This window comes from Eurytemora carolleeae, unplaced genomic scaffold (genome assembly GCF_000591075.1).
Source record: "Eurytemora carolleeae unplaced genomic scaffold, Eaff_2.0 scaffold56, whole genome shotgun sequence".
In the NCBI taxonomy this organism is placed as follows: Eukaryota; Metazoa; Arthropoda; class Copepoda; order Calanoida; family Temoridae; genus Eurytemora; species Eurytemora carolleeae.
Genome location: NW_019396129.1, coordinates 109,006 through 135,832, shown reverse-complemented (window position 1 = coordinate 135,832; position 26,827 = coordinate 109,006). Strand labels below are relative to the sequence as shown.

The 26,827-nt window shown below is 31.4% G+C and overlaps 1 protein-coding gene across 1 annotated transcript in view; it reads right to left on the bottom strand.

Moving 5' to 3' along the window:
* The window catches only part of LOC111695810 (inactive dipeptidyl peptidase 10), a 48,478-nt gene that overhangs the window by 16,163 nt on the left and 5,488 nt on the right, over positions 1-26,827 (bottom strand). The window contains exons 4-16 of the mRNA XM_023465251.1: positions 26,415-26,539; positions 24,999-25,056; positions 22,428-22,596; positions 18,243-18,324; positions 17,387-17,462; positions 12,667-12,761; positions 12,291-12,411; positions 10,617-10,690; positions 9,832-10,005; positions 8,867-9,032; positions 7,039-7,107; positions 5,782-5,886; positions 359-456 (exon numbers count right to left, since the gene is read on the bottom strand). Of these exons, the coding sequence (XP_023321019.1) occupies positions 359-456; positions 5,782-5,886; positions 7,039-7,107; positions 8,867-9,032; positions 9,832-10,005; positions 10,617-10,690; positions 12,291-12,411; positions 12,667-12,761; positions 17,387-17,462; positions 18,243-18,324; positions 22,428-22,596; positions 24,999-25,056; positions 26,415-26,539 (1,412 nt within the window). The remainder of the gene's footprint in view (positions 1-358; positions 457-5,781; positions 5,887-7,038; positions 7,108-8,866; positions 9,033-9,831; positions 10,006-10,616; positions 10,691-12,290; positions 12,412-12,666; positions 12,762-17,386; positions 17,463-18,242; positions 18,325-22,427; positions 22,597-24,998; positions 25,057-26,414; positions 26,540-26,827) is intronic.

The following is a 26,827-nucleotide window of genomic DNA, read 5'->3' as shown; positions in this document are numbered from 1 at the left end:
ATTAACTTAATTTTAAGATATTTGAACTTAACATTTAGATTTTTAAATTAGCGTTAAGATATTGGAACTTAATGATAAGATATTTAAATAAATTTTTCAGACATTTGAAAAAAATGTTAATATGTTTTAATATAAATTTTGCTATAACATAATGATATTCGAACATAATTTTTTTATATTGAATGATATTCAGATATAATTAAGCATAATTATATTAATCTTAATGTAAAAATAAGAAAGAATGTAGAAAAAATGTTACTTTTATTTTAAATATCAATAAAAGAAGGATTTATTGAATTGATGCTGGCTTTAAAAGAATTTGGGGTTAAAATGAAAAGATAAAAAAAATCATACATACATGTACATAATTAAGGGAAATGTGTACTCTTCGTACTCTCTGAACCCAGGAGGAAGATCTAGCTTGACAACAGCATTAGTTTCCTCTCCAGTTGGAACCTTTATAGTAGAAAATATGTTTTAAAAAAATGGAAAAAATAATTCAGCCCGGAAAACAAGGATTGTGGGAGTTTAGCCTAAAAATTCAAACATGACTAAAAGCTTCCACAAGATCGATTAAAAAATATGTTTAAAAAGTTAACAAAAATGTTTTATCAGATAAAAATTAATTTTTTTATTTATTGTCAAAAAGAACTTAGTTTTCGCCACAAACTCTGATTTTCTAGTCCCATAACTTTGCATCCCAATGATGTAGACCTGGTATATTTCGAACCTGGTTAGAACAAATAATCTAAGTTTGTAATATTAAAAGTTTACACTACCAGACTGCAGAGATATAGGGATAAGAAAATTGAGCTCGTGGTAATTCTTAGATTAGAGTTTTCGACGATTTCTGTAGGGGTCGTGAACAATTTTGAAATCTCAGCACGCATTTTTATTTTGACTCAAAGGAATTGAGTTGTTGCCACAAACTCTGATTTCCTAAATTCGATATCGTTGCAACTCAATGTCGTAAGATTTTTAATATTTAAAATTTTGAATTCTGTTAGATCAAATAATGTAAGATTGAAATATCAAAGGTTTACATCATAAGGTTGCAAAGATATAGGTCTTACAAAAACTGGATGTGTGGCAAAGACTCAATTCCTTTTGAACAATAAATAATATTGAAACATGAATGGTGAACACACACTTATTTTGCGAATATCGATTTCGGGAGATGTTTTTAGCATTGTTTTTGGAAGCTCCCAAACTATATGGAGTTATCTATATATAAATTTGGCTTGTCTGTCTGTCTGTTTGTCTGTTTGTTTGTTTGTTTGTTTGTATCCAATAAACGTCAAAACGGCTGAACCGATCGGGCCCAAATTTTTTGTGGGACATCTAGGGACTCCAGGGAAGGTTTATGAATCATCAAAATTTCAAATATTTGTCTCCATCAAAATTCGATCGTCATTAAATTTAAAAAAATTTTGAAAATCCGCGAAATTTTTTGTGAAAATCCGCGAATTATTTTTGTTTTGTTTTACGATGTACACAAAGAGAACATGTTCACAATTAATTTAGGAGATGGGCGCGAAGCGCCCTCTAAGGCTAGAAAGAAGGGTGCGAAGCGCCTTGAATTTCTAGTGTTTTTAAAATTGTTTCAAATAAAAAGAATGAATCTGAAGAATGTTAAGCTCTGTTAAATTTTGTTTTTCACAATCATTCTTGTCATGCGTAATACACTTGTGAGAAAAAACTGATATTTTTTTAAATATTTAAAATTAAACTCAAGAATAAAATAAATTTTTATTCGGTGAAAAGAATCCGATTAAAAAATGTATTTCTAAAACTGAATATTACAATGCGGTTGAAATAGGTTAATACAACAATGGTGTCAACCTTATTTTGACCAAATTAAAATAGTTGTTCGTTTTTGTTTTCGTCTTCTTTTAAGCTTTTTCCTTTTTATTTCCTTTTTTATATTATTGTTAGGAAACAGGATAGCGTTAAACCTTGTTTAAATGTCTGGAATTCAAAAGGCACAAAAATACAAAAAGCATGTTCAGAGCAACCCAACTCCTATACAATAACTGAAAACTTGCCTTTTTCTAATTTTATATAATCCTTATGTTTGTGTATCCTGTGAACCTTGAATATTTCAAACTAATTGATCTATTCATAGATTGAAATATAAAAGATCTACAAATTCAGATTTAGATAGTAAACATCGTCTTCTTCCGGAAGCTCGAAGAGCCAAACCAATTATTATATATATGTAGTTTTTCAATGTCATGTTAAAACTTTGATCTCAATATATAGTTAGTCTGTTTATTTCTCTCGTTATTTCCTCAAAGGAATATTAGAATATTAGAATATTAGAATACTAGAAATTCAAGGCGCTTCGCGCCCATCTTCTATTTAATTTGTGAACATGTTCTTTTTGTTTACATTTTAAAACAAAGATGAAAAAAGTTTTGCGGATTTTTAAAAAAAATTCGCGGATTTTCAAAAATTTAAATATTTTTACAAAATTATAAACCTCTAAAACACAAATTTTTAAAATTTCAATCATTAATAAACCTTCCCTGGGGTCCCTAGATGTCCCAAAAAAAATTTGGGCCCGATCGGTTCAGCCGTTTTGACGTTTATTGGATACAAACAGACAGACAAACACCAAAACACCCAAACAGACAAGCCAAAGGAATTGAGTTTTTGCCACAAATTCAGTTTTTGTAAAACCAATATCTTTGCAGCCTTATGATATAAACCTTTGATATTTCAAACTTACATTATTTGATCCAATATCATTCATAGTTTGAAATAGTAAAGGTCTACGACATTAGGCTGCAACGATATGGAAATTAGAAAATCAGAGTTTGTTGCAAAAACTCAATTCCTTTATATATAGATTAGAATATTAGAATATCAGAATATCAGAGTTTGAGGCAAGTTCCTTTATTATAAACACATTTTCTACGCAAAGCGATTTTTTCCATGAAATATTGAAGCGAAAAGATATTATGAAAATCCATGTAGACTTATATTTAGATATAATCCGAATTTACGTCAATTTGAATCTTTTAAAATTTCAAGATTACTCTAAAAATCTCAACAGTTTTGGCATCTTGTAAAATTTTTAAAAGGAATTGAAAATCCATGCCTAGACTGGGATTTAAATTAAATCCAAATTGTAATTTTGGTTTTAAAAATTTCACGAATATTTAAAAAATTTAAAGATCATTTTTTAAATTTTAAGATTTTTTCCAAATTTTAAGATTATGTTTGAAGATTTTAACAGAATCATTGAAAGGGATTAAGTATTTTTTTATAAGCTTATTTACTTACAAATAATTAAATTTAAATTAAGACACATACTATGCTTATGTTTAGGTCATTATTGCAAAATTATAAAAAGATGTCCCCCCCCCCCCCCCCCCGAAACACACAAATATGTATGGCCAAACTAAGCCAACATTTTTTTTACTTTTGTGAGGCATGTTTGAAATAAAAAGATAAAAAATAATAAATTATTTTATGAACTATATCAACAAAAACGTTTCTTCTCAATCTTTCGATAAATCTAATTAAAAATAAGAATACAATCTTATTTAAAAATGTTTAAGCTGTTTATGATTATAAAAAGTCACAATTGAATGAAAAATGTAAACTTCAAGAAGACACAGGATCCAAACAAATTCAACGCTTAATCTCAGCAATTTGACATTAATCCCATAAAGCTTTTTTTTCTGTCTAATATCGATATTCAGATTTATTCTTTCTAAGCAACCCAGATCAAATCAAAAACTCTAATTTTCAGTCATAAATATATGATCTGAACGTTTGCCAAAGTATAGTTCCGGATTATAATATTAGAGTTTGAGGCGTGTTTATTAACAATTGAATTAACTAAAAATCGTTAAAAACAAATTTCTTAGCAGTAGCACCCTAATCTTATTGCATGACATGACATGAAATTTACTAAAGCGTATTTGAATGTATATTTTTGTCCCAAAATATAATTATGGAATAGCCAAAAATATTACCATAAAAATAAATCAATAATCAACCAATATAATAACAATTATTTTTTGTGGGAATGATTATATTTTTTTGTAAAAAAATATATTTTTTTGTTCGAAAATGGTTTTATATTTTACTAGGCTTTAAGGGCGCTTCGCGTCCATCTTCTATTTCAACTTTTAATTGTGGCTTTATCTGTGAGCAGCTTCACTTTGTACAATATAAAACAAAAGCAAAAAAAAGTTTGCGGATTTCAAGCAAAGCCAAATTCATAAATAGATGAGTAATATCGGGAAATGCACACCCCTCCTGATTTGAGCTCTGACTTTTATAAAAAATGCATAAATGAAATTTCCCAAGAAATGGTGCTTCAAGCTGGAAATGAAAAGCGGAATGAGGTTGAATGGGTAATAAGCAGGAACGGAAATTATATAAAATTATGGATATAAAACTTCAACAAATTTTCTTGCAAAATAGTTTAATGTTTGATGATGTTAATCATTACCTTCCATTTTACATTTAAAGTTATTTGAATAAAGGGACTTCCGTTGTAATTTCAAGATAATTTTCATACATTTAAGGTTGCCGTTGTGAATCGGACATGCCACTCTTAAAAATACTTAAAATTATGTCTCCAGAGTCCGAAGTTAATGAATTTGAGCCGCGTCTCAAATCCCCCTAATCTCAAATCAATTGAGCGCCGGCTTAAATTTTGAAACATTTAATACGATTTTAAGTGGAACCAACAATGTTTGAGCTGCAGCTCAAGCCGAGGCTAAAATTCTTTAAATTCGCCCTCAGTTCCTTTAAATGGAATTCGCCCTCAGTTCCTTTAAATGGAATTCGCCCTCAGTTCCTTTAAATGGAATTCGCCCTCAGTTCCTATAGATGGAATTCGCCCTCAGTTCCTATAAATGGAATTCGCCCTCAGTTCCTTTAAATGGAATTCGCCCTCAGTTCCTATAAATGGAATTCGCCCTCAGTTTTCATTTAAATGGAATTCGCCCTCAGTTCCTTTAAATGGAATTTTTTCCACACATTGTGAAATTTATGTGCTTTGAAAATGTGTAATTTGGACAGAAAAAAAGTTTTGTAGATAATTCCATTGAACATGAACAAAAATTTAATTTTTAAAATCTCTAAACATTATAAATATGTAAAGTTTAAACTTTAAAGCTGTGTCATAAACTTTGGTAATTACAAGTAATGTTAAAATTAAGATTTCTTTAAACTTCTGAACAAAGGTAATCTTTATTAAATAGTTCTGTGCTCTACCAAATTAAATTCAAGAAATTTTGAGGGAATTTTCAGTAGCTCTGCTACTGCTTTTTAAAGTGCATTGTAAGAGTATTCTCGTCTCACGCAAAACTGCAAAGACATAGGTATGTCCGAGCTGCATCGAACTAAACTCATTCGAAAATTAATCTTTAAATTAAAAACAATTAGGATTATATACTATGCTACTCTAGCGTATTTCCGTCTAAAAAAGTACAAAAAATCAAGTACGACAACGGAATTTAGTCTTTGAAACAAACTGAAATTTTCCAATCTCTATATTTTTACAACCCAATAGTGCAAACCTTTGAAATTTCAAACTTATATTTTTTGATCTAACAGTATTGATAGTTTGAAATATTTAATGTCTACGACATTGGGATGCAAAGATATAGGGATAAGATCACAGTTTGTAGCAAAAGCGCAAATCCTTTTTATTTGCTGTGTGATAACGCGCTGGCTCGAAAAATTTAGATTTACTGACAATCCCTGTTTTGTACTCATTAACTAAAGATTATCTATTCAAAATTTGTATTTTCTTACCGTAATAATTTTATATTTAGGGGTTGAAAACTTGTCGATATTGTACTGCAATTTCTTGTTATCATCTAGCACCTGTACAACTACACCCGTACTCGCACATATCACCTTCAACAATAATAGAATTTGGAAATATTCATCAAAATATTAATGAATTAATTAAAAATATTAATGAAAAAAATAAATGAAAAACATGTAAAATTATGACAAAATATTAAAAATAAATATTTATGAAATCATTAATAAAGATTATGAATAGAAAATATTATTAGAAAATGTTCATAACAAATATTTGTGATTTTTTTTATTTTGATGGAGTCGAGTGGGGCCGTTTCATGTGAAAAAAATTATTGCAAGAAGTTACCAAGAATTATTAAAGATTTAGAAGAATTATTGAAGGAGAAAATGTGGTGGAAAAAATGTTTTGTGTTTAAAACTAGACAAGAAAGGGGGGATTTGTCCTGATGATGTTTTACTACCCTTGATCAAATAAATAACGAGAAGTTTAACTGCAGAAAATGAAAAAAAACATGTTTTTGCATATTTTAGAATATCTCAAAAGACCCTGTACAGGCCAAATGATAACATTCCGTCAACGTAAGACAAAATAGTTAATTTTGAGATATACACGATCAAACGAAAAATCAAACCGTTAATAAAAAACAGAAAATAAAAGAAAAGACGAATTTTGTTGATAATTCTGCTTAAAATTGCATGAATCTTACAACAAATGAATACATATTTATTACGTGTGCTCTGTTTTTATCCCGCTCATCATGTCATATTTTTACATTAAAAATTACATAAAATAATCGTTACTGGCACCACATTTAAAAATATCGAACGTTAACGCCGTTTATATAATGGAGATATTTAACTAACTGTAACTTTATGACAAATCGAAAAAAACGATCAACTGAACGGAACGTTCAGTTGTCAGCTAAAAACGAGCGGATTCATGAAAATTTGGTCGTTTCCGTTATTTTAATTGTAACAGTTAACGAACGATTTGAGAAAAGCCTAAACGTGCCCAGCGAAATTTTTTTTTTAAAATGAAGCAAATAAACTTAATTAAAATATTTTTTTCTTATTTTGTTCTGGTTTCTTATTAAAGCGTTATCGTTTAGTTTCTGGTTTAAAATCAGTTTTTTCTCCTTATTTACCTCTCACTTAAAATGATCAGTTTTTTACTTTTAAGTTTTTATTTTGATATCGTTTACTTTTTAACTTTTAAAATTTTTTTTTTTTGAATCTGCTAACCTGTGAGTAAGGTATGGAGGGACCAAGACAATGCTGAATAAAGTTGGAGAGATCTGGAGACATAAAAACCTGGAATTCATTAATTAATAAATTGATTTAAATTCATTGATTGTTAAATTTAAGGGACTGTATACTGTAATTTAAGGGACTGTATACTGTAATTTAAGGGACTGTATACTGTAATTTAAGGGACTGTATACTGTAATTTAAGGGACTGCATACTGTAATTTAAGGGACTGTATACTGTAATTTAAGGGACTGTATACTGTAATTTCAGCTCATCCTCTTTTTGTAGAGTTGCATATATCCGACCCACAATTCCGTACTTTTTGAACTCTCAACAAAATTGCGGGAGATATCCTTGTTTATTTTGAAAATTGATAATTTTCCATTGTGGTTTCTCTTGTAAGAGACTTGCAAACGCATCCAGCAGAGACGATGAAGAAAATGACAAAGGAAGAAGGGTCACTTCAAAGTTCAGTCCCTTTAAGGCTTAAAGGAACGGATCAGGGTGAGAAATATAGAGATGGGTTGGATCAGGGTGAGATTAGAACAGAAGGGTTGGATCAGGATGAGTTTAGAACTGTAGGGTTGGATCAGGGTGAGATTATAACGGAAGGGTTTGATCAGGGTGAGATTAGAACGGAAGGGTTGGATCAGGGTGAGATTAGAACAGAAGGGTTGGATCAGGATGAATTTAGAACTGAAGGGTTGAATCAGGGTGAGATTAGAACAAAAGGGTTGGATCAGAGTGAGATTAGAACGGAAGGGTTTGGTCAGGGTGAGATTAGAACGGAAGTGTTGGATCAGGGTGAGATTAGAACGGATTAGGGTAAGATTAGAACAGAAGGGTCCAATCAGGGTGCAGTTAGATTAGAACGGATTAGGGTAAGATCAGGGTGAGATTAGAATGGATTAGGTTAGGATCAGGGTGAGATTTGAACGGAAGGGTTGGATCAGGGTAGGACAAGAACGGAAGTGTTGGATCAGGGTAAGATTAGAACAGAAGGGTTTGATCAGGGTGGGTCTAGAACGGAAGTGTTTGATCAGGGTGGAACTAGAACGGAAGTGTTGGATCATTGTGAGATTAGAACGGATTAGGGTTGGATCAGGGTGAGATTAGAACGGATTAGGGTTGGATCAAGGTGAGATTAGAACGGATTAGGGTTGAATAGGGTAGGATCTGAACGGAAGGTTTGGATCAGGGTAAGATAAAAACGGAAGAGTTGGATCAGGGTGAGATCGGAACGGAAGGGATGGATCATGGTGAGACGAGAAGAGAAGGATTGGATCAAGATGAAATTAGAACGAACATGATGGATCAGGGTGAGATTAGTACGGAAGGGTTCAATCAGGGTGCAGTGAGATTAGAACGGATTAGGGTTGGATCAGGGTGAGATTAGAACGGAAGAGTTGGATCAGGGTGAGGTTAGATCGGATTAGGGGTGTATCAGGGTGAGTTAAGAACGGATTATGGTTGGATCAGGGTGAGATTAGAACGGAAGAGTTGGATCAGGGTAAGATTAGAACTGAAGGGTTGAATCAGGGTAAGATAAGAACGGAAGGGATGGATCAGGGTGAGATTATAACGGAAGGGATGGATCAGGGTGAGATGAGAAGAGAAGGGTTGGATGAAGATGAAATTAGAACGGATATGTTGGATCAGGGTGAGAGTAGAACAGGAGGGTTGGATGAGGGTGAGATTATAACGGATCAGGGTTGAATCAGGAAGAGATTAGAACGGATCAGTGTAAGACGAGACTGGATCAGGGTTGGATCAGGGTAAGAAAAGGACTAAAGGGTGGGATCAGGATAATGAATATACTACCTCTGAAAACTGACAGCCTGCATTGCAGGTTAAACACTCTGCTGAACTACTCCCGTTCCTCGAACTCCAACCTCCTGTAGAACTCTTCTCTTCCTTGTCAAGAGGTTGTCTGTATAGATGTTGACTCTGAGAGGCAGGGAAGGAAGGGTCGGATCCAAGGAAATAACTAGAAAAATAAAAAAAAAACAGTTAATGAATAATTAAATTTGCCTTTTACCCCTTTCCCACCACATCATGCACTCCCAACCAACCCGGCCGATAGAACAAGCTGTACAGTACACATACAAACTAAATAAGGCAAAACGGGACAATGCATTAGTTGTATTTATTCTTAATATGAAAAGAAACACAAAAAAGCTACTTTCTAGGGGATAAAAGTAAGGTTTCCAACGCAATTTTAGTTGCGCACTATTGCGAGCCCTTTAAATTTACGCAATTCAGCACAATTCCGAACAATTCAACGCAATTCAACACAATTTCACGTAATTTCGCGTAATTCCGCGCAATTCCGTGCAATTCGGAACAATTCTGCATCATTTTCCGCGTAACGGAATTGCGATTGGAGACCCCAAGTTTTGTCGACTCAGTATTTTTATTTAAAGTATAAATTGAAATAAATTATATTTTACTTTTTTCAAAATATTCGTGATACGGTATCCAAATTTGTGTGACTATAGGAGCACAACTGATTAATTTTTATCACTCAAAGATGTTTCAAGCCCAGGATGAAAATTATTTGCTTTAATTCTGATAATTCATGAACGTTTTCCTGCAGTAGATATGCTCAAATCACTTTTATAGAGAACCCTGAATTGAAAATAGTAATTTTCTAAAAAATATAAAATACTTAAATTAAAACTGTATCAGACAAAGCCTTAAAAAGGGTACCGTTGCGAATCGGGCATTGTCATATTTGCATGGTGGGTCACTTGAAATTATACTTACAGACTCTTTAAAGTACTTACATTGCGTTAATTTTTGGATCCCATCCCAGTATTCTATGGACCTTCCATGGACCATGTGTAAGAAGGCGAGGACCAACTGCCCCTGGGTCCGCCAGACTTCGGACCAAAATATGTGGATAGTAACCTTCATCTCCTTCACGCTTCAGAGATATGTACGCAATCATATCTTGGTCTCTAGACACAGATACGCACATTTAATAATTTATATTTTTCATCTTCATTTTCATATTTTTTCAATATTTTATTCTTGAGTATTTAAATCAATAAAGGAACTGATCACTCGCCTCAAATTGTAATTTTCTAATCCTTATTTCCTTTCAGCCTGATGGTGTAAACCTTTCATATTTCATTGACTAATTTATGCAACAGAATTCAGAATTTTGATATATTAAAGGTCTAAGATAACGGTTTGCAAAGATTAAAGTGTTAGAAATTTAGAGTCTGAGTAGAGTAATCAGTTCCTTAAAAACTCCCCGGCTATTATATTTTAAAATGTAGAGGATCAACGTACATCTGCTGCATTTTAATCGTCATAGAAATTAAAAAATAATCTCATGAATTTATGAATTACTATTTAACTGAATCTGAAAATGCTATAAATTATCTTAAATATTTCAAACTATCTATTCTGTTAGATCAAATAATCTAAGTTTAAGGTATTAAAGTATACACCATAAAGTTGCAGCAAATATACAGGAATAAGAAAATAAGCAATTATTGCATATTTTTTTTTAACCAACAAAAAAATCCCAAAATTAATTTTAGAATATATTTTGTGTATATTCCTGTTGACGACTGGTGGGAAGGGAATGTGGGGCAGGGTTTCCAATCCATAGTTTGAAGCGTGCTCAAAAAATATCTAAAACAAAGTGTCATTCCTGTAATTGAATTATTTATGTTTTGGTAAAAACTTTTTTAATATATATACATAGATATTGAAAATTTCTTCAACAGACTTCTCCAAAAGAAAACGTGAAATGCAATTTAGAATATTTCATATATATTCAATATTCATATATGATTGACATATATAGAGATACACAGGGTGAGTAAAAATAACTGTATTAACATTATTTTACACATAACTCCTTTTTTTTGCAGGGCTTATGTTTTCTGTTGAAAAATATTGAAATATAGTTTAACATTTTTTCTAATCTTGTTTTTAAAGAAATTGTTAAGAAAACGATTATTCTATTCTGTTAACAATATATACATAGTTAATTTAATTCTATATATATATATAGATACAATTAAAATTACCAAAATTCACAAATAAATAACTGAGAGTTTGCAAAGGTTAGATTTGTATGTTTCATTTTATCGAGTAGTTCCACTTAAAATTTTAAAATTTTTTCTTTGCTTGATATCTTTTGTTTAGCTTGATAGATTTTTAGAATATAATTAACATTTTCCAATCCTGCTTTTTACTCCTCCTGTATATGAATATACAAGTTTAAATTCCAAAACGTAGATTAACCTTTCCTTGAAATAACATGAAATATTCAGAAAGAAACAGCAACGTTTGGTCAAAAAACAAAACATAAAATACTAAGGGTTGAAATTTATAATTTTTATAAAATATTTTATAAGAAAAAGTATAATAGTTAAAACTAAGTACACCTCTAATAAAAAGTCAAGAGCTTTGTTATTTTGAACATACTATAGCTAAATGCAGAAAACAACTATATATTTGTTTCCGAACATAATAAGAAATATAAGAAATATGCATCCAGGTTTTAGAATAAATTTACAAATAGCAGAATAAAATCTAGAAAAATAAACAAATAAAAATGTAAAAGTTGAATAATTTCAACATTGTGTTTTTGTTTATTTGCATTTTCAGTTTGTCAACAATCTGAATAAGAGATCTGTTAAAGGAAGAAACTTAAACAGGGAATCAGCTTGATACATCTTTATAAAATAAGTAATCACTGTTACATTTTACCTGTACATTTTACAGTACTCCAAATGTACTGCAAGGGATAAATATTATCTGTGTACATGCTCCAAGTGTACAGCAAAGGACAAAGTTTACCTGACGTGGCCATGTGTACTGCAAGAGATAAATATTATCAGTGTACTTACTCCAAGTGTACTGCAATGGTTACCTGTTTGCATGCTCAATGGGTACCTGCAAGGGTTACCTATGAAAATCCACCAAGTGTACTGCAAGGGTCACCTATGTACATACTCTAAACATACTGTAAGGGTTACCTGTGTACATGCTCCAAGTGTACTAAAAGGGTTACCTATGTACATGCTCAAAGTGTACTGCAAGGGTTACCTGTGCACATGCTCCATGTGTACTGCAAGGATTACCTGTGTACTTGCTCCAAGTGTGCTGCAAGGGTTACCTGTGTGCATGCTCCAAGTGTGCTGCAAGGATTGCATGTGTACTTGCTCCAAGTGTACTGCAAGAGTTACCTGTTTACATGCTCCAAGTGTACTGTAAGGGTTACCTGTGTACATGCTCCAAGTGTACTGCAATGTGAAATGAATCTAAGATCTTGTTGTCTAGAAAGCCATGTTATCAAAACTTCATTATTTGAACTCCATCCAACACTTTCTACATAATAGGACCTACACAGATTAATTGGTTATTAGATTATTATAAAGTATCAATAAATTAAAAACTATCAAATTACTTTGTAATAATCAATAAACTAATCTAAAAATAAATTAAAATAAATTAGTAATTTTGGATTGATAATCCAATTAAAAATAAATTAATAAATTACATAGTTGATAATAAATCGATGGATAGTTTGAATAAATAAATTGAATTGAAACTGAATAAATAAATTAAAATATGAATTATTTCACGAATAGTGTTACCTATTCTGAAGCTGGGAGGGAGGAAGAATTTCAACTCTTTTGAAGGTTTGGAAATTATAGAAATGCAACCGAATTTCAGGGATATTGCCTCCAACCTGAAATTATAGAAATGCAGCCGAATTTCAGGGATATTGTCCACACCCTGAAATTATTGACATAGAACCGAATTTCAGGGATATTGCCTCCAACCTGAAATTATAGAAATGCAACCGAATTTCAGGGATATTGCCCCCAACCTGAAATTATTGACATAGAACCGAATTTCAGGGATATTGCCCCCAACCTGAAATTTATGACATAGAACCGAATTTCAGGGATATTGCCCCCAACCTGAAATTATTGAAATAGAACCGAATTTCAGGGATATTGCCCCCAACTTGAAATTATTGAAATAGAACAGAATTTCAGAGATATTTTAAAAATAACTCTGATTTTCAGTTCGGACATTTTCCCAGCAAGCTGTGACTCTTGATCACAATACAATAACTTTTCACTTTTTCTCTTTTATACTTTTTTTAAATATTTGATTTTTTATAAACTTTCAGGGGCAACACCGGGCACTTCAGCTAGTTTAATTAAATCACTGTAAATTTTAGACCATAATTGATATTTTATTAAATTATTATTTGAACTGACATTGAATCCAGATCAAAGAGAAGTTCATTAAATAACAATTTTCAAACATAATCCGTACTTCAAGTTCCAGCATCAATACCATATACATATATTTGGATGTAGGATGATAACTCATGAACCCCTTGAAAATTTTAAGATAAGGGGATTGTCTATTTTAACGAAAGCACGGTTTTCAGGCAAAACTTTGCCTAAAAGCCAAGTATTCTCTTTAAAATTCAACCTATACTTGCATCTCGTAAACCAGGCTAAGAACATTCCCCGGGATCTACAATCCCGAAATCAAGATTGGAGGCAAATCGGTAAAAGGGTTAATGAGTTCAGATAAACAGAGATTAGTACTTTATATATATCTTCATTTATGTCATTATATATATCTAGTAATTTACAGACTATAATTAAAAAATGGGTAAATATACTTGATATAAAAAATCGATGAAATTCTAAAATAAATGTTCGTTAGAAGACTGAATTTAATATATACAGAGTGAGTCAAAAAAAAGTCTGATTTGCGGCGCCTGTTGCAAAATTGTACTCTTTTTTGTCCAACTCTCTTGTATGGTGTTTTATCAATATTTTTTGAAAATTTTAAATTTTTTTTGGTAATTCAATGACCCAAAAAAAAATCCGCGATTTTTTTTCTCACAAAATCGAAAGTTCAGAAAAACAAAAATGTGCAAATAAATTGATAAATCGAAATCTAAAATTTTAAAAGGATTAAATCACAGAATCTCAGAAAATTTGCAAAATTGTAATAAGAAAATTCGCAATTTTCAGTTCTGGCATAATTTTTATGGAAAAATAGTTGTTCAATGGTTCTTATGGTTTCAAACGAACAGCGTATATTTAATACTTAAGAATAAACTAAGAATAAAGGACCTAGATAATTTGAATAACTTTTCTTTAAAATTTAGAACAGAACTAAAAATTGCGAATTTTGTTATTACAATTTTGCGAATTTTCTGTGATTCTGTGATTCAATCTTAATAAAATTTTATATTTCGATATAAATAGGTAATGTATACATTTTTGCTTTTCTGAACTTTTGATTTTGAGAGATAAAAATGTTCGCGGATTTTCTTTCAGGCCATTTTAGTACCAAAAAATTACAAAGGAATTGAGTTTTTGCCACACACTCAAATTTACTAATCCCTTTATATTTGCAACCTGATGGTGTTATCCTTTGATATTTCAAACTTAGATTATTTGAACTGACAGAATTTATAGTTTGAAATATTTAAGATCTACGACATTGGGCTGCAAAGAAATAGGGATTAAAAAATCATAGTTTGTGACAAAGACTCAATTCCTTTTCAAAAAATATTGAAAACCCACCATACAGGAGAGTTGCTCAAAAAAGTACAATTTTGCACCAGGCGCCACAAATCACACTTTTTTTTGACTCACTCTGTATATTTTCGATAAATTTTAAAATTATTATCAATATTATTGAAATATTTGAAAAATATTATGGAGAGTATAATATTTATATTAACGTTATAAACCATTCACAGAACTTTATACCGAAAATATATTTTTATACTGGTCCATACAACACAAGAGCACGAGCATTTGCTATCAACTCACTTCCTATCAACTCTCTTGCAATTAAAATCACTTTATATAAGCCTCCAGTACTATATAAACATTTGCAATCAAACTCATTTACTATCAACTCATTTGCGATCACATTCATTTGCTATCCGGCCTCCACTGCTATCAACATTTGCTTTCAATTCACTTGCAATTAAAATCACTTTATATAAGCCTCCAGCGCTATATAAATATTTGCAATCAAACTTATTTACTATCAACTCAGTTGCGATCACATTCTTTTGCTATCAAGACTAATTTGTTATCCGGCCTCAACTGCTATCGACGCATTTGCTATCAGGCCAATTTGCGATCAGGCCAACTTGCTATCAAACTTAGTTGCCATCAACAATTTTGTTATCAATTATCGTTTGCTATAAAATTTTTAAGTTGCTCTCAATCCTTACTTTGCCAATTTCTTTCCAAGAAATCCGTGAAAATGAAAAAAATTTCTTAAAATTTGGAATGCTTAATTCTAGAGCTAATTTTGCGTAGGCATGGAACCGACTCGTTTTGTCTTCTCAAGTAAAGGCACCAACTTTTTAAAAGATAGCAATAACTACTTGTATTTTATCTACTAAGACAAGACATACAATACACATTCCACCTGCAGGTGCCAGAAATACAGGAATCCAACGAACAGGTTTTGATAACAACTTATTTAGAAAACACCAAGTTTATGATAGCAACTAAGAACAGGTTTTGATAGCAACTTATTTAGAAAGCACCAAGTTTATGATAGCAACTAAGAACAGGTTTTAATAGCAACTTATTTAGAAAGCACCAAGTTTATGATAGCAACTAAGAACAGGTTTTATAATAGCAACTTATTTAGAAAGCAACAAGTTTATGATAGCAAGATAGGTTTTAATAGCAACTTATTTAGAAAGCACCAAGTTTATGATAGCAACTAAGAACAGGTTTTATAATAGCAACTTATTTAGAAAGCAACAAGTTTATGATAGCAAGATAGGACTGGTTTTGATAGCAATTTTTTTAGAAAGCAACAATTGTTTATGATAGCAACTAAAAACTGGTTTTGACAGCAACTCATTTAGAAAACTATTAATTTTGATAGCAACGTATTTAGATAGTAACTAATTTCGGTTAACAGATGAGCATTGATAGCAGTTGAGACTGGAGAGAAAAAAAAGCTTTTGATAGCAAGTGAGGCCTGATAGAAAATTGACCGGATAACAAGTGTTGCGAAAGCAAGTATACTCTGGGCGCAATAAGGCCGAGAGCAAGTGAAACAGATTGAAAGTGAAATAGATAGAAAGTGAATTGATAGCAAGTGAGGCTGATAGCAAATGAGGCTGATGGTAAGTGAATTGATAGCAAGTGAGGCTGATAGTAAATAAGGCTGATTGCAAGTGAGTTGATAACAAATGAGGCTGATATTTAATGAGGCTGATAGTAAATAAGGCTGATAGTAAGTGAGTCGATAGCAAATGCTCGTGATAGAATACAACAGGGTCACCAGGAAAGGATGAGACTTTTAACGGTTTGTAGAAGTAATTCTAATTCATAGATTTTAAACCTTTGTCTCATGATGATGTAAATATCTTTGTATGTTTTTTTTATCCTCAAAATTAATAATTTTTATCCTATATTTCATAACTTGCTAAATTACGCAGCAGAGACTAGGAAGGATTTTTTTTAGTATTTGTTGAATTCTAGTGAGAAAAACGGCGATATCTTTCCATACATTAATCATTTTAAAGTTCAATAAGTACGGTTGTGATTCAGACATGCAATTTTTTATATCACGTCGGCAGTACTTTAAAAAGGTGAGTTACTCAACAAAAAAAAAGATATTTCAAAGACGACTTTACAGGTTAGATTTATTAGATTCATGGTTCTTTGAAGCGATGAACTTTTTTATGAAATTACGTTTTTCTTTTGATATTTATATTCATGTCACATGTTCCTTGGATGTGTTTAACGTAAGTTTTAAATTGATAAAAAGTTTAAATTTCAACTCATGCAGGATAAAATCTTATTTCTAGAATATATTCATTCTTTTTCAATGAAAAAACAACCAATAATCATCGATAATTTTTCGACGCATTCGTAAATAGTTGATATCTTATAATATTTAATTTTAATGATCTGATAGTTACTTTTGAAAACATTTATTCCTGTTTCGAGGATTTTTGATAATGAAACGACATTTTCATATTTTCCAGGAATGTTCGAAAATCCAGCGCCAGCGATATACGAATGAGTCGAAAAATAATCGATGACTATTGTTTGTAATATCTGAATGATTTGTTTGGACTTGAATTCATTATTTTACCATCCGAGTTGAACATTGCAACTTTCTGAATTTGTATGGACGCTATACGTTCTTCAGCAGGGGTCGTTTATAACAATTTGCTCCTTATAGACGCAACAGATAGTAGCGGTCAAAAGCGCTTATTTTTCGCCGAAAGCCCCCTTTCATTTATCGCGAACACTCCCTTTAAACACCACTGTCCCTTTAAATTCTTACCTTAGGGAATTTGATGGATAGATCTTTAACAGACGCTTCTCCGTTCAATATATGAGGATACCGGAGCAATCCAACCCTGGAAATTATATTTTTAATCAGCAGAACTACATTTTCTGTATTATTAATTATAAAATATAAATGATATTATAAATAATTAGTAAAGAAACCAAGGTGATTACATCTTAATGTATCCGGTTCATTACTCGGTTATTCATTATTAATAAAAATATGACTGACATTATGTCGATAAAAACAAGATGTACATTATTGTTAGTTTCACGTGCTATCTTAACCATATACAGAGTAAGTCAAAAAAAAAAGGTTGATTTGTGCAACTGTCCTGTATGGCGTTTTTTCAATAGTTTTTGAAATTTTTTTTTTTTTGGTATTCCAAAGGTTAAAAAAATCCGCAACTCAAAATCAAAAGTTCAGAAATGCAAACATTTGTATATAAATTATTTCTATCAAAATCTAAAATTTTATAAAGATTGAATCACAGAAAATTTGCAAAATTGTAATGACAAAATTTGCAATTTTCAGTTCTAGCCTAATTTTTAAGGAAAAGTGGGTTTTCAATGGTTCTTAAGGTTTCAACAGAACAGCGTATATTTTAAACTTGGTTGGTTTTGATAGAGAATAAGGCTCAATGTTGAGTTTTGTTCTCATAAAAACCCGGAATGCGCCAATTCCAACAATGAAAATCCGCCAAATATTAAACCAGTTTTTTTGAACTCAACTCTGTGGAAAATAAGATTCAGCTAGAATCCGAACCCCCATGCCGTAAGGCCCAACGATAGCTTAGACCCGTGTCGTAATTAAACCGGGGGGGGGGAGTCTTTGTATCCTACAGTTATACCTGGAGCAGTTAATACTAGAGTAAACCATATTCATGTGATCCGAAGACACCCAGATACCAGATCTAGGACCCAGGATTCGTTCTATAAATAGATTAAATTAAAGGGATTGTATCATTTTCAAATTTACGAATTTGTTAAAAATTTACATTTTTTAAAACATCAACCCACCACAGACTTTCCTTGTGAAGAACCACGTAAAAAAGGGCCTGATCGGTTCAGCCGTTTTAACGTTTATTGGATACAAACAAACTCAAATTTTAGGTCCGTTTCCTCATATTTTTGATCCGTTTCCGCTTTTTTCAAAAACTTAAAAATTTCAATTTGTTGATCGGTTTCCTCAAATTTTAGGTCCGTTTCCTTATATTTTTGATCCGTTTCCGCTTTTGTTAAAAACTTTAAAAATCTCAATTTGTTGATCGGTTTTCCTCAAATTTTAGGTCAGTTTCCTCATATTTTTGATCCGTTTCCGCTTTTTTCATAAACTTTAAAAATCACATTTTTTTGATGGGTTTCCTCAAATTTTAGATCAGTTTCCTCATATTTTTGATCCGTTTCAGCTTTTTTTAAAAACTTTAAAAATCTCAATTTTGTTATCGGTTTCCTCAAATTTTAGGTGCGTTTCCTCATATTTTTGATCCGTTTCCGCTTTTTTTAAAAACTTTAAAAATCTCAATTTGTTGATCGGTTTCCTCAAATTTTAGGTCCGTTTCCTCATATTTTTGATCCGTTTCCGCTTTTTTCAAAAACTTAAAAAATCATAATTTGTTGATCGGTTTCCTCATATTTTAGGTCCGTTTCCAGAGACAGGTTCTGGTTCTGATCTAGCTTCTCAGTCGGACTATAAAATTTGAGGGTTACATATTTTTATTTATGCTTCACACAAAATATTTTTTTTAAAATTTACATATGTATTATCTCCGTATCACGATTATGTTAAAGATAAAAAATTGATGGTTTTATTTTTACAAAAAAGGTTGTACGATGATAGCATGATAGTACATTCACTTGTAATTTGCGGATACATTTTTTTTTACTTTTTTTCCCACATTTAAGTTTGTTTTATTGTAGAAATAAATCCTTTTTCAAGTATTTTGGACTATGAAGTTAAAACGATTTACAGTATTACAGAGAACTATTTTTTTAGGTTTGACTAAATGAATTTAACGAAAAAAATTATGCATTCAAACATTGACAATGTTGTAATTTCAACAAAACATTTACACGTTACATAATTAGATAACATATCGGAGCGCGAGTTAAAATAATGCATGAAAGATGTGTCCTATAATTTAATATTTCTATGGCTGAACCAAGCAAAAATCAAAATGTACCTTATAGTATACTCCACAAAAGTTTAGAGAATCGATTAATCTACAAAGTTGAAATATTAATTTATTCAATTGATCTTAACTTGTTTAAAAGACATAAATAGCAGTCTTTTGAAATAGTTTTCCTGTTGTAAAATTTGGGATCAAAATGAAGGCATGGAGACAGAATGGCAAAGGCTTAAAGACAGTTTTACGGGGCTCGGAAGGTATTGCGTACATCAGGAGGCTCCGGAGGTCTCTCTTTTCACAAGTTTTTTTTTAAGTTTGATCTAAACCCAACAATGGATCAAAAACTAAGCGAAATGAAAAGAAATTGCTAAAAAGTAATAGTAGATTTTTATGGTTCTGTAAACTGTAGAAACTGATCAACAATAAAAGATTTTTGAAAAAAAGGAAACGGATCAAAAATATGAGGAAACGGACCTAACATTTGAGGAAACCGATCAACAAAATGAGATTTTTAAAGTTTTTAAAAAAACGGAAACGGCTAAAAAATATGAGGAAACGGACCTAAAATTTGAGGAAACCGATCAACAAAATGTGATTTTTAAAGTTTTTGAAAAAAGCGGAAACGGATCAAAAATATGAGGAAACGGATCTAAAATTTGAGAAAACCGATTAAAAATATGAGGAAACATATCAATTTAAAAGTTTTTGAAAAAAGCGGAAACGGATAAAAAAAATGAGGAAACGGACCAAAAATATTGGGAATCCCCCCAAAAATATTTGAATAAAATAAAGAGGAAACGGATATACAATTCTGGGAAATCGATAAAAAAAATAGAAAACTCCTCAAAATTTGAATTTAGAGGGATTTCCGAAAAATTTGAAGAAATCGCGGTAATGCCTCAAAAAAACAGGTTTTTGAGGGGGTTCCGCGTATTTTTGATCCGTTTCCGTGTTGAGTCGTTTCCATGTTGAGGCGATTCCATTTCACCCAAAGGATGAGACTTATAAAAGACGACTTTATGAAATTTATGCTTTTTTTTGGTCACATTTATCGTGTCCGGCAATTTTTAGGAACTGAGTCTTTGTTACAAACTCAAATTTTTTAAATTCCTGTATCTTTGCAGCCTTTGATATTTCAAACTTAGATTATTTCATCTAACAGAATTCATAGTTTAAAATATCTATGGTCTACGACTTGGGTTGCAAAGATATAGGGAGTCGAAAAGTAGAGTTTGTAGAAAAGACTCAATTTCTTTAGGTCGTCTTTACAGTCTCATCCCTTGTGGGTAACCCTGTATTTTACACATTTTCCTTGTATGTGTGGCATTCGTGTGTTTGTTATCAACGTCAAAAAAGCTGAACAGAATGAGCCAAGACATTTTGTGGGGCTTGTCATGGCGTCGAATATGATTTTATCCGACATAGGATCACGAATGTCCTCTGGTCCCGAAATTAAATATCTAAAAATATCTTCGAGAATATTATTCTTTAATTTAATAAAATTCTACTTTAAAATAGACAAATAAAATTTTGAATTCAGAAAGTCATTCTTATAATACATTTTTAAAATCCTTTAAATCTGAAAATTAATTAGTTAATTTAATCTCTAGAGTTCAGTTCATACAAGAGTGCATTTTAAAGCCGGTAACAATTTTCCTGGAAAACTTTTCTAGTTTTTTTTTGTGAAAAATAAAAGAATCTAATTTTTGCCACAAACCTAAATTTTCATGTCCCTATTTCTTCACAACCTGAAGGTTTTAACCTTTGATTTTTCAAAGTTCTACAATTTGATATGACAACATAATTCTTAGTTTGAAATATGTAAGGTTTCTGACATTGGGTTGCAAAGATATAAGGGCTTTGCAAATTTGAGTTTGTAAAAAATGAATCAATTTCTTCGTATATGTGTATTATGTTATAGTTCTGATTTAAAGTATTGTACATTGCCCCCTTCTTTAATCTTTCTACTAACAATATTGGTCCAATTTAATTAGTTCAGACGCTGCATAGTGAGTAAAATATCATTTATTATTTAAGACTTAGATTATTTGATCTTACAGAATTCATTTGTTAAAATAAGGTCTGTGACATCGGATTGCAAAGATTTAGGAATTAATAAATCTGAGTTTGTGGGCAGATTCAATATCATTTTCTTTTTTCTCTCCGCTTTTCTCCAAATAAACACTAATGTCAAACATAATTAAATGATATTAATTAATAAAAATTGACGTTGATTAATATTAATATGTGTAAAAGATACAAAATAATGAGCCAATATTGGTGATTGTTTGTTAAAAAAAAATGTCTATCACCCAAACCGATTTTTCTCATTTTTGTGCAGGACCTCCCATAATCCCATGACTGGTTTATGCCCTTTCAGGGTTTTAAAGTTAAACGTAAAAGTCTGTAATTGGTAAATTTAGAAAAAAAATGGACTTTTGAAATCTAATGTTGTAAGGGAAACCATCGATATTTCAATCTAATGATAGATCAAGAGTCAAACTTTGAAACATGGAAGGTTAACTTCATCATGTTTCAAAGATAAGGATTAGGGATAGGGCTGGTCACGTTAAGACTTTTTTCAAGCCGTTCGTTAACGCACGTTCTTTAGCTTCGAACCAAACGTTCAGGTACATAACTTCGTTATATTCGTCTTTATTTTGAAACACACCCGTTCGTTTATTCATAAACCTTTAAACACCCGTTCGTTTATTTATAAACCTTTGATTTTTTAAGAAAGGATATTTCCGTTCTTTCAAGATTTAAAAACCAATGGTTTTTGCCCTTGTTTAACGGATTGTTCCGTTGTTTCAAGAATTTGTCATTCCTTAACGGAACATTGCCCAGCCTTAGTTGAGTCCAGTGTTCAGTTTATTTACAAGAGATATAGAAAATATTATTGCTCACCTTTATAAAGCCAGTCTGGAGCTCCATTAAATATAGTTCCTGGAATCCCTGTATCTGTAACTCTGACAACCTTCTTCTTGTCCGGGTAGGGTCGGTAGTAGATATCATTCTCCTTGACCACCACTACGCCACCAGACCCTCCGGCCCATAGCACACTCTGCAGCTGCTCCTATCATCATAGATATATATCACACTAAACTAAGCTAGTGGGGTGAGTGAGGTAGGTCAGTAAAAAGTCTTGCCGCGCCGTATAAGTTGAAACCGAGCCGGTATAGTAAAAGGTCAGGGCGGTCAGAATTCAAGTTCACCATAATCCACCGCATACTATAAAGTGCTTAATAAACCACAATAAATGATTGATTGATTAAAGATTTGAAAGTCGTCATTGACCATAGAAATAGTTTGCGGCATTCGCTTGACAACATAATTTCAGATTTTTTTTTCATGAAACATTATTAGCAAATTAAATAGGCCTCTAGGTTTAGCTTTTCCAGAAAGGGTTATTATTTGATGGTTTTGAAATTTTGATAGAATTAAGCAAAAAGTATGTCAGACCACGTTTTAAAATAGCACTGAGGAGAATAAGACGGAGAACACTTTTTTGAAGTAAATTACGATTTTTGACTTTGACTTTTATTTTTAGAAAGTGACAATTTGGTAACAGGATCATATTAGATAAGACCCCTCTAAGTAAAATGATTTTTAATTGAACATACATGCATTGCACCCTATATTTGATATTTGAAATGTTGTTGTTAATGATCACACAAATGTACTTTATCGGCATGCAAACATAAAAACTTTTTAAAATGCTATTTTAGAAATAAATTTATTGATTCTAGATGAAAATACATAATTGATAACGAGTATATTAAAGGAGATCAAGATATGTAGGTCTTATTTGGTTCATAACTCCGACGCTACTAAGGAATTGCCACAAACTCTGATTTTCTAATCCCTATATCTTCACAACCCAATGTCGTAGACTTTAGATATTTTAAACTAGGAATTCTGTTCGATCAAAGAATCTAAGTTTGAAATATAAAAAGTTTACACATAAGGTTGCAAAGATATAGGGATTAGATTAGTTGAGTCTGTTACAAAGACTCAATTCCTTTGAAGAATTTATAATGCTTTTTAGGGGACTTTTAGCCTCTACCCTGTATTTATATATCAAGAGTTTACATTATTATTTCAGCCTGAAAAGTTCTGGTTATTCTATTCATATTTCTCAGAGAATAAAGTTGTCAAATAGAACAAGATGCTTCAGGCTTGTCAGACCCAAAATATCAAGCTTAAACCAAGACAATGAAATATGGTTCTCATTAAAGGGAATGTTGTCGTAAAATAGTAGCATGTTCAATTCACAGCGCTACTTTTTGAATCTTCATTTGACCAATTATGTAACACGTTCACTTTTAAGATTAGATTTTGTTTAAAAACGTGTCTAGACTCTAGATCATTTAAAGTTTCAAGAATAAGTTTAATTGATCAATTATTTTCGTGCGAAGATCAATTCTATTTCAAAATCAATTCTGTTTCAAGATCAATTCTATTTCAGGATTAAATTTGTTCTATGATCAATTTTGTTTCAAGATCAATTTTGATTTAAGATCAATTCTGTTTTAAAATTTATTTTGTTTCCAGGGCAATGCTTTTGTCCAGATCATTTCTGTTTTTAGATTATTTCTTTTTTAAGAGTAATTCTGTTTTAAGATCAATTTTATTTCAAGATCCGTACTGATTTAAGATCAACCCTTTTTGAAATCTGTCATCTTTCAAAATCAATTCTGTCTCCAGAGCAATGCTCTTGTCAAGATTTATTCTGTTTCAAGATCAATTCTGTTTCAAGACCAATGCTGTCTCAAAATCAATTCTGTTTCAAAATTAATTCTGTTTCAAGATCAATTCTGTTTCAAGATCAATTCTGTTTCAAGATCAATTCTGTTTCAAGATCAATTCTGTTTCAAGATCAATTCTGTTTCAAGCTGTTTCAAGATCAATTCTGTTTCAAGATCAATTCTGTTTCAAGATCAATTCTGTTTCAAGATCAATTCTGTTTCAAGATCAATTCTGTTTCAAGTTCAATTCTGTTTCAAGATCAATTTTGTTTCAAAATCAATTCTGTTTCAAGATCAATTCTGTTTCAAGATCAATTCTGTTTCAAAATCAATTTTGTTTCAAGATCAATTCTGTTTCAAGATCAATTCTGTTCCAAGATCAATTCTTTTTTAAATCAATTATCTTTCAAACTCAATTCTGTCTCAAAAACAATGCTATTGTCTAGATCTTAATTCTGTTCAATTATATTTTAAAATCAATTTTGTTTTAAGATCAATTCTGTTTAAAGATCTATTCTTTTCAATTATAATTCAAAATCAATTCTGTTTTAATATCAGTTCTGTTTAAAGATCAATTCTGTTTCAAGATCAACTCTGTTTCAAGAAAAACTCTGTTTCTTTCGAGTTCAATTGTGTTTTTAAAATCAATTCTGTTTCAATATCAATTCTGTTTCAATATCAATTCTGTTTCAATATCAATTCTGTTTCAAGATAAGATCAATTCTATTACCTGGTAGCCCCAGCTTGAATCCTCAGAAATGGAAACTTTGTATTGAGGTGAGGTTATCCTAAACAAATAAGAGTTCAACCTAAAAAATCGTAATGTTGACTAAAAGTCCATTTGTTGGGATTTAAACACAGATTTTCAAATTTTAAAAAGTTTCCTAAATAAACTCAAATTTTCTCATTCTTTGTCTTTCTGACCTGATATTTCAAACAATGTCTTGGAATGAAATATTAAAGGTTTACACCTAAATATGCGTCAATACGTCAATACGTCAATACGTCAATACGTCAATGATGTGCTAGACTTTGAGTTTATAGAAAATGTTTCTCAAAAATTATGTATTCTTTTTCTACCAATTATATATTCTCACGGGTAAAAGAGAATTAGAAGTTTCTATTTTCCAGATTTCTTAAAATCCTTTAGGAAAGTAAATATAGATAAAGAAGAAGAGAAGAAAAATGGCTGGGAAGTTTTACTGGGAACTGTAAACTTAAGAAGTAAGCCTAGTTAAAGGGACCGTTCACTAATCTGAAACCAGTTAGATTTCTGATGTTTTAGTCAAGAGTTATAGAACATATATATCCTTGCTCTCTTTCAAAATCTTATCCTTTAATATTGTCCCAGTATTAATTTTATTATCATCCTTGGCTCAATGTTGAGAAATAGTTTCAACATTTTTGGTGTTCAGAAAAAAATTCCGATTTTTGACCAAATGATATTTAGTGATTTCTTATAGAAATCTTGACTTTAGCAAGGAAAAAAAAATTTATCTTAAATCCCTCTTTTATATCTTGTAAAGATAAAAACTGGATATGTAGTAAATTTCCTACTCCATAAGGGTTTCTAAAACCCGTATCTATCCAGGTACAACTCAGTTTCACTTTGCTGTCAATGTCTAAACCCGGACACTAGCTTGTAAACTATCAATGCCAAACCAATGGGCACGAACTCGTCAGCTATTGATGTCACCACGGACACTAGCTAGTAATCGATCCATGCCAAACCAAAGGGCACGATCACATGAGCTATTGATGTAAACCGGACACTAGCTTGTAAATTATCAATGCCAAACCAATGGGCACGATCTCGTCAGCTATCTATGTAAATTCTGACACAAGCTCGTAATCGAGCAATGCCAAACCATTAGGTACGATCTCATGAGCTATCAATGTCAACACGGACACTAGCTAGTAATCGATCAATGCCAAACCATTAGGCACGATCTCATGAGCTATCATGGTTAGAAATAATAAGGTCTATGACATTGGGTTGCAAAGATATAAGGATTTGAAAATCAGAGTTTGTGGCAAAGGCTCAATTCCTTGGTAGTTAAAATATCAAAGGTTTAGGACATCAGGATGCAAAGAGTAATACAAGTGTTCAGTTACTTTGTTTTGAAAAATAATTTGTTCAACTTACCCCATAGGAATATTCCAGATTGAGTATTGAGCAGTGTTAAAGAAGGATTGGAGCACAGGTTGAGTTTCTATCAGAATCCAGTTCGCATCAGGAGATATATGGTACAGAGAACTCCCAACAGATCTCTACAGTATATAGAAGGAATAAATATGGTACAGAGAACTCCCAACAGATCTCTACAGTATAAAGAAGGAATAAATATGGTACAGAGAGGTCCCAACAGATCTCTACAGTATACAGAAGGAATATATATGGTACAGAGAACTCCCAACAGATCTCTACAGTATATAGAAGGAATAAATATGGTACAGAGAACTCCCAACAGATCTCTACAGTATATAGAAGGAATAAATATGGTACAGAGAACTCCCAACAGATCTCTACAGTATATAGAAGGAATAAATATGGTACAG